This window comes from Bison bison, unplaced genomic scaffold (genome assembly GCF_000754665.1).
Source record: "Bison bison bison isolate TAMUID 2011002044 unplaced genomic scaffold, Bison_UMD1.0 scf7180017864371, whole genome shotgun sequence".
In the NCBI taxonomy this organism is placed as follows: domain Eukaryota; kingdom Metazoa; phylum Chordata; class Mammalia; order Artiodactyla; family Bovidae; genus Bison; species Bison bison.
The window spans coordinates 12,566,086-12,579,594 of record NW_011494943.1 but is presented as its reverse complement, the minus strand read 5'-3'; the positions used below and the strand labels follow the sequence as shown (position 1 = coordinate 12,579,594).

The window sequence follows — 13,509 nt, the reverse complement described above, 5'->3', positions numbered from 1 at the left end:
ACCTGCATACAGATTTCTCAAGAGGCAGATCAAGTGGTCTGGTATTCCCATCTCTTTCAGAATTTTCCACAGTTTATTGTGATCCACACAGTCAAAGAGGCTTTGGCGTAGTCAATAAAGCAGAAATAGTTCTTTTTAGCAAACTGAGGAAACTTAACTCATACAAAACCATGATCTAATGTACAGGATTTATTCAGACTCAGCAATTATCCCACGGATGACTTTTCTCTTTTACAAGATCCAATCCAGGACCGTCCGTGTTTTCTTTCTTATTCTTTAATCTGGAGCACTTCCTCAGTCATTTCTTGACTTTTATGAGTCAATTATTTTGTAGAATGCCCCTCAGTTTGGGTTTATCTGATGTTCCCTTATGATTACTTTTAAGTTGTGCATTTTTGGTAAGAAGAACCTTACCTGTGAAATTGTGTTTTTCTCTGCATCAGGAGTGGTATAGTGTCGATTTGTCCCATTACTGCTGATACTAACTTCGGTCGTTTGTGTTAGGAGATATCTACAAGGTGTTTCCATCATTGAATTACCATTTTTCCCGTGGGGAGTTAGTTACTTTGAAAGTGTGTAAATATATTGTTTAAAATCACTAATTTTAGCATACAGAAGTGAGCATTTTCTGAAACAATTGTAAGTGTTGCTTTTGCCACAGAGTGATTTTTTTCATTTCCATTATTTTTACTTTTAAGTTGGAATTCTACTGTAAGGAAGAACCTTCCATATTTTAATTTATTCAGTTATTTATCTTGGCGTGGACATTTTAATTTTATTTCATAGGTTGTAGACCATTACTAAGGGCTTCCAAGGTGACTCTGGTAAAGAATCTGCCTGCCAATGCATGAGACTTGAGAGATGGGGGTTCAATCCCTGGGTCAGGAAGATCGCCTGGAGCAGGAAATGGCAACCCACTCCAGTATTCTTGCCCGGAAAATTCCATGGACAGAGGACCCTGGCCGGCTACAGTCGATGGGGTTGCAAAGAATCACACAAGACTGAGCCTGCACACACAGAAATCCATTACTGTCATTTATTCTGTTGCTCTGTTGTGCAGATTGGGCCCATTCAGGTTAGCTTCCGTGTCCTTTTTAGCCTATCCCCAACATTTTGAGCACTTCCTTATTTTCTGGTACCATAGGATATTCTGGACTCAATCTTGTGCTTTCCTTGACCTAACCTGGAATCAGAAATTTCTCTAAGGAGTGTTGGTTCCTTTTAATTTAGATTTTTTTTTTTAGAAACCAGGATCTTTGGAGGTATGCTCATTGCTACTGGAGGATTATTACTTCTTGGCTTTCTCAATGGGTAGTACTAGGAAACATAAATTTGTGTATACCCTATACATCTGTATCTATTTCTATATCTGTATATATATTAAAAACTGAGGTTATACCTCCAATTTCAATCAGTCACCACAGGGTTCTTTCTATTAATACATTCCTTTTTGCTCTCTAACTCTGGCTCCCGTTGTCTCAGTCTGGTCTGGTCTTTGTCCCCCAGTCATGTCTGACTCTTTGCAACCCCAGAGACTATAGCCCACCAGGCTGCTCTGTCCATGGAGTTCTCCAGGCAAGAATACTAGAGTGAGTTGCCATTTCCTTCTCCAGGGGATCTTCTCGACCCAGGGATCGAACCTACATCTCCTGCACTGGCAGGTGGATTCTTTACTGCTGAGCCACAGGGAAGCCCTATTGTCCTCAGCGTGTTTGCCTTTTTGCTCAGTCCTAGACTAGTTTCAGTATTGCCAAGCCATATTTCTGTGAAAAACAAACCTACTTAAGTAGAGTATGATATTTGCATGTGATTGTTTTTTATTTTTTCTTTAAATATATAGTCAAAATCTATTTTACAAAGTTGCCTTAGTGTATTTATGTTATTAATTTGTAATAAAGTTAGGTTCATTTGTTTCTGGTTATATTTCACTTTGAGTCCTTATTGATTCCACCCCCCATCCCCACCCCCCGTGCTGTGCAGTTTGTGGGATCTTAGTTCCCCAACCAGGGATTGAACCTGGGCCCTCGGTGAAAGCACGGAGTCCTGACTACTGGACTGCCAGGGAATTCCCAAGTCCTTATTGATTTTAAGTCTTGGTATATGAAACATTTATGTGGTTCTAAAAGTATGAGCAGATTATCAGCTCTTAACTACAAGACTGTTCCGCTTATCTCCTATCATTTATTTGCTTTTTTGGGTGGGATGGGGGAGGCATAGGAATTTGGCAGCTGTAAATTTGGATAAAAAAAAGCGCTATATTCTCCTCACTTGAACAGTATCCCTCATCCCCAGCAAGTTCCAGTGATGGAATTAAGATCCATCTGCTGCTCTTCTCTCACCTCAGGTTTTACAAATGGTTGTGGGTACTATTTGGCAGTCCGTGAAGGACAGGAGTCACAGGCCCATAATTTTCACCCTCTGGATCCCCTTAATGATCACCTGTACTGAGCTTCGTTCACTCAGGGGTTCCAGAGGGTGCCAGCCTTGAGTTCTTTGTCCTGAATACAGAGATGAGCCGTCTCTGGACTTTCTTTCAAGTCCCACAAACATGTTTCATAGATTGAGCTTATTAAATATATTTACAGAGCACCAGTAAGACAACATTCTGTATCTGACTTTGAGCCTTTACAAACGGCGTTTTGGGTAACTGCTTAGGTTTTATTGAGGTCATGCAATGTATTTTCAGTTAAGTACTTGTCAGTGTTTATTCTAAAACAGTTGCTCTGAGTTTTTGGTCAGGTGAACAAAAGTATGATCAGTTCCATTGTCATATCTGCAATCAGGTAGCCTGTGAGTTCCTCTCTGACTTGGACATGCGTTGCTCTAATGATTTGGTCATCTTGGCAAGGGCTGAGATTGGCAAGGACAGAATCATTTTCCCAGGCTCCTGCCCTATATATCTGGCTTGCAGTCCCAACAGACAGCATGCCAGAGAGGTGGGGCCCTGCCAGGGCAGAGCAGGGCAGGGCAGGCCCCTCTGCAGAGCCCACTTGGTTTGGAAAGCCTTTTCTCTTCCATGGAGCTCCTTTTCATAATTCCTTAGGACTCATCCTTTGCCCCAAACTCTTTTTAAGTATGATACTGGCTGTCAGGAGATGCTTGGCCTTTCCTCCTCGCAGCCCTTTCCCTGTTGTTATCCGTGAAGAGACACCTCGGAGTCTCTCACTGCCTGGGCAGGCCGACTTCTGAGCCTTTTTCTTCCTGGTCCCTTTGATCTGACAAGGATGGTCCTGCACGGTCAGGGTCAACCGCTGCAGACCACTGCTGGGTTTGGGGTAAGAGAGTGAGTGAGTGCCCAAGCTCTTCCGCACTGTCCACTATCTACTGTGTAGTCTGGCGGTGTCAGTGCACCAGGGGTGCCTTCCAGCTCACTCAGGACTGAGGTGTTCTTCCAGATGGGGCTTCTGCTGCTTGTGTCTGTTTGCAGCCTGCAAATTTTCCATGTTTGGGAAACCAAGGCTTTCGTGAGGAGTAATTTCCCTCTTCCTAAAACCCAGGGGTTTCCAAGGGCCTTTTAGAACTGACAGATTACTCTTCTTTAGATTTAAAAAAAACAAAAACGAAGTTTAGAAAGCTCAGCATTTTACAGATGAGAACATCAGAGTGATGAGACGACCTAGCATAGTCCCGCTGAGCCCACTGGTTCTCTTTGAAGACCGTGAGTGCTATGGGCCAAGCTGAGTTGACAGCGGGCTCCCCACCTACCACCTACCAGTTTCCCCAGTTTTGTTTGGTCCCTCCCGGAAACTGGATGCTTGCTGGGGATGCCTGCTGGCTGACAGACAGATTGGGTCCAGATTTTGAATCTGGTGTTTAATAAAAGCTGTTAATCTCAGCCTCGGCGCTTTTAGGATTTATAACGGAAGCAGGGCAGGCTGTCTGTGTTGGAGTGGGAAGGAAAGGAGCGCGAGTGCCGGGCATGTCAGGGTGCAGTGGAGCGCGCACAGTAGAAGCTGGTTTCTTTCTGGGGATTTTATTTATTTTTTGGCAGTGCTGGGTTTTCACTGCTGTGCGGGCTTTTCTCTGGTTGCAGAGAGCCAGGGCAACTCTCTAGTTGCAGTGTGCGAGCTTCTCATTTCGGTGGCTTCTCTTGTTGTGGAGGATGGGCTCTAGGACATGCTGGCTTCATCAGTTGCGGCATGTGGGCTCAGCCGTTGTGACTCGCTGGCTCTAGAGCACAGACTCGATAGTTGTGGCACACGGGCTTAGTTGCTCAGAGGCATGTGGGATCTTCCCAGATCAGGGATCGTACCCGTGTCTCTTGCACTGGCAGGCGGATTCTTTACCACTCAGCCACCAGAGACGCCCCCTAGATGTCTTCATATACTGTGCCAAACAGGTTGAACTCTTTTTTCAACAAGGCCATGTGCCGTGGGCACAGTATCACATGATCAGATTTTTATACTGGAAGCATAATTCCCATGGGTGGCTGTGCGATCGGTGCATTTAAGAGGCAAGCCTACGGGCGTCCTTAGAAGAGGGAGCCCTTTTGACCTCACAGACCTTGGCCTGCTGTCTCCATAAAGAACCATAGTGATGACTCACGGGCACTTCAATGATCACAGTAGCATCAGTATCATTTAAAGTTGTATATTTGCTTAAAGACTGATTCTTTGCCTGTGATTGTGTATAGGTATGTGGGTGGCCTGTGAATGCATGATTTCTGTTGACAAGTGAGTCCTGTGCCAGACCCCAGAACTTGCTAGGCCACCCACTAGCTCGCACTCACACAGCCCCACCATAGGCGGTCAGGTTTGTGCATATGTTGGGGTTTGTGGGGGCCCAGCCATTAGATGTCCAATTAGTGTGGGTGAACCTGAAATTTTAGAGGTCACCGAGTCACCTTGTTATCTCACTGAACTTTGCCTGAGCTTGGTGGCCAGCCTGACCTGCCGGAACCCTGGTTTCCCAGTGGTCCTGGGCACCCTGCACCAGGGCAGGGGCCACAGCTGAGCAGGATGTGAACCTCCTGAAGGCTAAGCAGAGCCACTTCTGCCATCTCCTGCTGCAGGCTGGGGCCTCCAACCACTCCCAGAAGTTACCTCCTCCTCCCTTTGTTTCTGTGCATCTCTGTCTTGTCCCAGCAAGGATGACAACTCTTTGGGGTGGGGACCTGGCCCCTATTTCTCCAGCAGGTGAAACAGCTCCTGACATGTAGTGAGTGCTGAATAAATACTTGTTAAATGAATAAATGAATAGATTTAAGAAAGTTTGCTACGTCTGTGCGAATTTTACAGTACTTAATATCATGTTTCTCTGGCTACAGCGATACACATCCTGCATGGAATAGAAGCAAGCATTTGTTCTCTGCTTCAGTGTGCCAGGCATTGGGGAACAGAACAGTGTACCCAGGACACACGGCAGGACATACTCGGGGAATCCCCTCAGCTGTCTGCGTGGGAGAAATACTTGGCACCTGACTGAAGTTGAAGCCAGTAACTCCAGTTTTTTACTGAATTCAAAACTTGTTAAAGTGAATGTCGGTTTTCCTGTAGTTCATTGATACCTCCAGTAACACCTGTAAAGCTAAAGTTATTGTCGATCTAGAGTGACCGGAGCTGAAGGGCTGGCAATCAGAGTGTGGGGGGCTAGGGTATGTTGGAGTGGGGGAAGCCGCGGACGGGGTGGCAGAGGTGGGCCAGGCGAACTCAGTGGGTGCAGGGCTGTCCTCTGTGGTGGAGCACACAGGGCTGTGGGCACTTTAAGGAAGCCAAGCCTTTGGAGGAGGAGGAAGAAGGGTCTGGAAGGGCCCCAGGGAGCAGAGATATCTGCCTTCCCCCAGTTCCTCTGCTCTAGCCCCAGAGCCCCACGTTTATGATTGTCCTGGGATATTTTTTTTTCTATTTAGTTATTTAGTACATACTTTTGAGCGCCTCCTGTGTGCTGGAGTTCCAAGTATGGAATACCAGGTGGAACGTGTAGGAAAGAATGACACATAAGCAGTAAACCGCCGGCTCCTGACAAGCGCCAAGTGGAGAATTTGAATGTGAATGGGGCTCCGTCCTTGCACCAGTTTTGGAGGACTTCCTGGAGCGACACTTGAGTTGGTCTCAGTGACAGGAAGGAGCCGACATGTTGGTTTCCAGGCAGAGGGGCAGCTGACTGACAAGAAAGATTAGGCACCTCCCAGCCCCAAGGGTGGTGATCCAGGGACTGAGGAACAGGAAGCCCTTGTGGGTGTGGTGGCGAGGGAAGGCTTTTTTTTTTAACCCATCCCTTTGGTGGCCGTAAAAGGGCAGGTGTGTAGCAGAGGCGCCAGTTCAGGGTCTGGAGTCAGCGAGGCTCCAGGTGAGAGACGAGGGCGGCTGAAGGGCAGCCTGGGTGAGAGAGCAGGAATACAGGCTAGTTCCAGGCGTTTGGCTTGGGCAGCTGGATGGGGGCGTGCCATTGACAAGCTGAGGGCCATGGGGGCAGGGGCACACAGAATCAAGGGTGGCAGGCCCCGGGGTCTCCGTCAGGTGCCTGTGGGCAGGCTGAGACTGCCTAGCAGGAGCGGGCGTGGAGGCCGGAGCTCTGCCCAAGGTTGGCCCAGCGGAGCTCCCCTCTGCTCCAGAGCCCTGGGGGGAGGCCGCCACCCATCCCTGGTTAGGATAGCGCTATCAGGACACTTGCTTCCTCCTCCCTCCCTGCTCTCAGAGGCCTGCTTCCTCCCTGATGCCCCTCGTCAGGGGTGCTTCCTCCGCCACGCAGTTATCAGCACACGCCTAGTGGACTTCTTATTCAGTTTCCACACGGACTGCCAGGGATTAGTGCCGGCCCCACAGGATGCCCCTGGCAAGTCCAGGGTGTCGTCTGTGCTTCTCCTGGCTGCTCTGAATCAGGGCAGGACCCCTCTCCTCAGGTTCAGTAATGTCCCAGAGCAGCTCACAGAACTCTGGGAAGTGTTCACTTACTAGATCACCAGTTTATTGTAAGTGGACACAATTCTGAGCGGCCAGATGGAAGAGCCGTACAGGACAAGGTAGGCGGGAGGGGCTGGGAGCTCGCACCCCCTCTCCCCCAGCACACTGTCCTCCGTGTTTCCACACCTTCACCAGCCTAGAGACTCTCCGAATCTGGTAGTTCAGGGATTTTTATGGGTGCTTTTGAACACATGCGTAATAATTAGTCAAGCCCGTTCACCTGCCTTCACTGATCAAGGTGGTTTTAAGACTTGGATATCCTGCCAGCAACATGTAACCTAAACAATGTTTGCCTGAGTTGTTTTCCGGGACTTGGAGCCAGCTGCATCTAGTTTGAGCTGAGCCAGTTAAGACTGGATAAGATCGCTGACCCTCCAAAAGGACAAGTAGGAATGTCCATTTGGTGACTTTTTGACATCGTAGAGTCAAAAACCCCACCCTCAACACGTGCAGAGGGGGACTTCCCTGAGGGTCTGGGCCCTGGTCCCTGGAACTGCTGAGCCCACATGCTCTGGAGCCCGCGCACCACAACGCAAGAGATGCCCATACCCCTCAGTAAAGTACCCTGCGTGTCGCAACTAAGCCTGATGCGGCCACGTGAGTTAATGAATTTAAAATAAACTTATGAGAACATCCTAGTGTGTAACTAGGATACTGTGGATAATAATAACTAGGATAACTGTGAAGATTGATTACCGGTCTTCTTTTTAATATTGACTTACTTGACTGCACTGAGTCTTAGTCATTGATTGCAGAATCTAGTTCCCTGACCAAGGATTGAACCCAGGCGTCCTACATTGGGAGTGCAGAGTCTTAGCCACTGGGCCACCAGGGAAGTCCCATTTCCCCTTTCCTCATGCTCCCCACACCTCTGACTCCCCTGCTTCTTTATTCCTGATCTCATAAATACCCCAAGCTGCTTGCCTCTGGGGGGGTGGATTTGAAATCCATCGGTCACTTGACTGTCTTACAAATAAAGACTGCAAACCTTTTTGTCTAAGGGAGTTTTGTTGTATGGGGGCAAAATGAATAGAGTTGCCAGCCAGGAGGTTAAGTCCAGAGGGACTTTTTACCTGTGGTTAGTCGGCATCCCCCCTTCGGAGAAGGCAGTGGCACCCCACTCCAGTACTGTTGCCTGGAAAATCCCATGGACGGAGGAGCCTGGTAGGCTCCATGGGGTCGCTGAGAGTCGGACACAACTGAGCGACTTCACTTTCACTTTTCACTTTCATGCATTGGAGAAGGAAATGGCAACCCACTCCAGTGTTCTTGCCTGGAGAATCCCAGGGATGGTGGAGCCTGGTGGGCTGCCATCTCTGGGGTCACACAGAGTCGGACACGACTGAAGTGACTTAGTGGCAGCAGCAGCAGTTGGCCCCTTGCCGGTCCTGAAAGACTGTGGACAAGTCTGAGCAGCTGCCTGGTCTGTTTTTTTCCAGGGACTGGCCCCTGAATCTCCCCAGGAAGGTGCTGCTGAGATTTGGTGCTTAGTTTTGTTTTGCAGCAAAGAGACAGGTTTTGGGTTTTGAGTATTTGGGTTTGGAAAATGTCTTTTAGTTGAGTAACCTCCTTTAAGGAAACGCACTTGTGCCTAGATTGTTTGGCTGCTGCTGCTGCTAAGTCGCTTCAGTCGTGTCCGCGTCTATGTGACCCCATAGACGGCAGCCCATCAGGCTCCCCCGTCCCTGGGATTCTCCAGGCAAGAACACTGGAGTGGGTTGCCATTTCCTTCTCCAGTGCATGAAAGTGAAAAGTGAAAGTGAAGTCGCTCAGTCATGTCTGACTCCTAGCGACCGCATGGACTGCAGCCTACCAGGCTCCTCCGTCCATGTGATTTTCCAGGCAAGAGTACTGGAGTGGGGTGCCATCACCTTCTCCGGATTGTTTGGCAGTCTTGTGCAAATCATGGGTTGGAGGCCCACCTGGCAGGATTTTGACAATCCTGACTAGATTATACAGGCTGATTAAACCATTAGCCATTGGTAATTGATTTCAGCCTCCAGCTCCTCTCAGCTCCCTGAAGGTTGGGAGGTGGAACTGCAAGTTTCAACCCTCTAATCCTGTGGTTAGTTCCGCTGGCAACCAGCCCTCATTCATTGGTTATCCAAGGGCTTTCCAAACTCACATCATTAACTGACTCAGGTGTGGTTAAAAGAGGTTTGTTATAAATAATAGGAGACATCGTTTCACCCAGAGTTTTTTTTAGAAACTAGGAACAAAAACTCAGTATAACTAAAGACACCTGTTTAGCTCCTGTCATTTAGGAAATAAGGGTTTTAGGAGCCTGATGCCAGGAACCGTGGATGAAGACCAATGTTTGCATCTGTTACTCTTGTGCCTGTGCCCTCTCCCTGTGGGGTGGGGCGGGGACTCCCCTCTGTGCCTCCTCTCTGGTGGAGTAACCCTGAGACTGGCTGGGCTGGAAGTGCATGCATCTCTTCCCCTCTGTGAGCCTGGCCCACACCCCCAGTGGACACCAGGCAAGAGTTGTGGATGGATATTTGTGTCCGAATTGAGCTCATCTCGGACCCCTGAGGATTTAGGGGTGCAATGACCAGTCTTAAGAAATGATGGTATTTGTCACACAGTTGCTGATGAGAGCATCTCCTGTGTAAGGTTCAGGGGGTCAGCACAGCAGGCCTGTGGGCCAAACTCAGCCTACCATTTTCTATCTTCTTTGGCTGCTTTCATGCAGAGTTAAGGCATTTCCATAGAGACCCTGTGCCCCACAAAGACCCAAATATTTACTTACCGGCCCGAAAAGGAACAAAGCTTGCCAGGCCCTGCCCTGCACAGTTCGTTGCCCTTACAGGAAGAACTACATAAGGAATTTGCCTACATCTGTAAATGCCAGTGGCTTCGCCCGGGAGATCGCCGTACTTTTTCCACATGGAAGATGCAAATCCCATGATGGGTCCTGTCTTCCTTTGTGCTTTGCCTTCTAACAAGCCGCCCTTAGTACTTAGTAATTACCCGGCTGTTATTGCCCAATCCAATGTGCTTCATGTTGTGTTTTCTTATTTTATTTTTCTGTGTTCTGACCACTGCTGTGCTCGGCTCAGAGAAACAAATGTCTAGAAAGCTTGTTTCATTTTCCCACTGTCCGCTGGGGTAGCCCAGCACACAGCACACATCTTCCAGAAAACACACCCTTACAGTTTGTTTAGTCCTGACGGAATATTTTGGGAGTCTGCAAATAGAAACCCAGACCATTCTGACAATTTCTCCTCTACTTTGTTTTTTCATATTGCTACCAGGATATTATAGTAATAATTTTGATTACAATAGATAATTTTTTGGTGGGGTATGTATGGACTTGTTTTTTGTTTTTTTGTTGTCTTCCTCTAGAGTTTTATGTGTTGTACCATTAGTGATCACCTTTCACAGGGCAAAGAGTTCCCAACTCATCAACTAGGCAAGGCTTGGGCTGTCTGAGGACACAGGGCTGTCTGAGGATACAGGACTGTCTGCTTCTGCGGTGCTGGGGGCAGCAGCTCTGCAGGGGTCTGAGTTGAGGCCCCTCAAAGCACTCCATCACAAGAAACCCGATGCCATCAAAGCCTTGAACAACATGAAAAGTTTGTCCATTTCTTACCTCCACTGAGTTTTGGAAAGTAAGGGTTCATGGTAGAACTGTTGTTGGTTTTTGTTAGTAATTTCAGGAGTGAAATGAACTTCATGTCTCTGAAAAAAGTAGTGTTCTTTCTGGTTCAGGGAGTGTTTACTGTCAATGTAATGCTTAAAAAAAACAAACAAAAAAAGACCCTCAGGTTCTCTTGTTCTTGTTTCTGAGTTTGCCCGTGGATATTTACTTTACTTTGACCAAGGGAGACCAATATTGATGCTGCTGGTACCCCTCAGGGGAGGGGCTACATGGAACCTTCACAACCCACAGGGTGTCTTCACAGGCCCCTGAAATCCTGTTCCTGTTAGAAATTTCCCTCTGTCAGGAGGAGTTCTGTGAATGTGTATTGACCCTGTGGGTTGAGATGGCCTGGGACCGTATGTCTTTTCATCTTAAAAAACCCTCTCAAAGTGAATCAGACATTTCAGATGCTTTGAGGACAGTGATACACAGAAGTTACGGCCAGATGCCTGTCTCAGACCCCACCTGGCCTTCCTGGAAAAGCCCTCACAGAGCCAGGCATCACTCACATTCCACCCTCTGTCCCAGAAGATGCTCATGGCACCTGGGCCAGCCTGCATCCCTCTGGGCCTGCTGTGTAGCTGGTGGAGCGTGACCCATGGCCTCAGACTCGCTGCATAAATCAACCAGGGAGATATCACTCCCACTCCATCCCCACTCCACACCCCCACAAGCGGTTTTGCACGTGACAATCCACCCCATCTCCGCCGGTGCTGGGACCAGGACAGTCATGGAGGTGCCCGGGTGGGGAGCAACTCTCGGCAGCCCTGCCCCACGTGTGGGCATCCTCAGTGGACTTGGGAAGCAACAGATCTCCAGACACTTGTTGGAAATTTGACAGAGTGGTTTTATGCTGTTGAATCTATTAAAAAATTGGAGTGGTGTATTATGTATTTTTTTCCCTTTTTTTCCTAGCACTTCATTGTGTTTTTAAAAACGTGTCTGTGCACGATAGATTGGACCCAAGAGCAGAAGAGTATGCTCCTGGATGGTGGATCTCCAGAGCTTCATTCCAGCTCCAGGAGTAGAGCATGGGGGTGGGAATGGGGCACTGGCTTTCCGGAGCCACATGGGACTGGCTGGAGCAGCCTTGGGTTTTCATTTGCAAAACAGAGCACTTCATGAAACTGGAAATGGCAACCCACTCCAGTGTTCTTGCCTGGAGAATCCCAGAGACGGCAGAGTCTATGGGGTCACACAGAGTTGGACACGACTGAAGTGACTTAGCAGTAGCAGCAGCAGCAGTAGCACCTCTAAGTGAGCAAACAACATTCCCCGACTTTCCTTCTCTTCCCTCTGTGATCCTGCACTTCCTGTGTGTTCCCTCTGCTGCAGGGTGAGGAGAGGGTAGAAAGAGCCTTTGGAGTCTGGGTCTGTGTGCCCTTGCCCTGCTGGACCCTAAGGGAGCTGCCTTGGGCTCTCCAGAATTCAGGGTGTGACCAGATGGCTGGTAGCTAGTCAGAGCATCCTCCTGCCTTAGTGGCAGCAGGCACTAAGGTGGGGATCTGAGGTGGGCGTTGTGGAGCACAGGTTTCCTAGCAGTGAACCCAGTGCCCGCCTTCTCTTTGCTGCAGTTGCTGACATGATGCCCCCACCCTCAGAGCAGGACCTGAACGCCCTGCTGGCTCGCAAGGAGGAGGAGTGGCGAGCGCTGCAGGCCCAGCGCACCCAAATGCAGGAGGTGGCCCTGCAGGACACACAGCGCCGACTGGAGGAGGCTCAGGGGAAGCTGCGGCACCTGCGGGAGGACTTCATCTACAACCTGCAGGTGCTGGAGGAGCGGGACCGGGAGCTGGAGCGTTACGATGCGGCGTTCGCCCAGGCCCGAGGGCTGGAGGAGGCCAGGCAGGCCGAGGTGAGCGAGCTCAAGATCGAGGTGGCCAAGCTGAAGCAGGCGCTGGCCAGTGAGGCCCAGCGGCTGGAGGACCTGCAGCAGCAGTACCAGCAGAGGCTGCAGGAACACCGCCTGGAGCTGGAGCGGGTCCACAGGTGAGGGCCAGCGGACCCCACGCCCCTGCCCTCCATGGGCCTCCTTCCCCACAGGGCTGCCCGGCTCCCACCTGCTCAGTGTTTGTCACAGGAAGGCAGGCAAGGCCATACCTGGATGTTTTTTTCTGGGTCCCAGTGCAGCTGAAATTAGTGGAGATTGGTTTAACTATTTGAAATTTTTTCCATGAGTTACAAATCTGAATTATTGTAATAAAACATATTTGAGCTTATAATTACAGTAAGTCCCCTACATATGAATGATACTCTGTTCTGAGGGCCTGTTTGTAAGTCCGACAAAGTTAGTCCAGGTACAGCTGGTAACTCGTCAGAGCATCCTCCTGCCTTGGTGGCAGCAGGCACTTAGGTGGGGATCTGAGGTGGGCTCTGAGTACTGTAATTGGTTTATAGTACTTTCCACACAAATAATACATAAAAAACAAAAATAAAACATTAAAAAAATTTTATTGTAGTATAGTTGTTTTACAGTGTTAGTTTCTACTGTACAGCAAAGTGAATACGTGTGTGTGTGTGTGTATATACATATAATTTTTTAAATTTCCTTCCCGTTTAGGGTACCACAGAGCTCTGAGTAGGGTTCCCTGTGTTATACAGTAGGCTCTCACTAGATATCTTATACGTAGTATCAGTAGTGTATATACAGCAATCCCAGTCTCCCAATTCACCCTGCTCCCTCAGCTTTCCTCCTTGGCATTCATATGTTTGTTCTCTACGTCTGTGTCTCTATTTCAGCTTTGCAAATAAAATCATTTTTACCATTTTTCTAGATTCCACATATAATGTTAATATATGTTACTTGCCTTCCCATTTCTGACTTATTTCACTCTGTGTTACAGTCCCTAGGTCCATCCACGTCTCTACAAATGACCCAATGTCATTCATTTTTATGGCTGAGTAATATTACACTGTATATACGTACCACTTCTTTATCTGTTTCTCTGGCGTTTTTTTGCT

General features: G+C 48.6%; 1 protein-coding gene across 8 annotated transcripts in view; it reads left to right on the top strand.

Moving 5' to 3' along the window:
* CCDC57 (coiled-coil domain containing 57) overlaps positions 1 to 13,509 on the top strand; it is a 110,351-nt gene that overhangs the window by 1,571 nt on the left and 95,271 nt on the right. For 5 of the 8 annotated variants that reach the window (XM_010856356.1, XM_010856355.1, XM_010856352.1 and 2 more), the window contains exon 2: positions 12,123 to 12,537. In XM_010856356.1, coding sequence (XP_010854658.1) covers positions 12,123 to 12,537 — 415 coding nt within the window. Of the gene's footprint in view, positions 1 to 5,266; positions 5,436 to 12,122; positions 12,538 to 13,509 lie in introns of those variants that run through there. The other 3 variants (XM_010856354.1, XM_010856353.1, XM_010856357.1) reach the window with 3 other exon arrangements.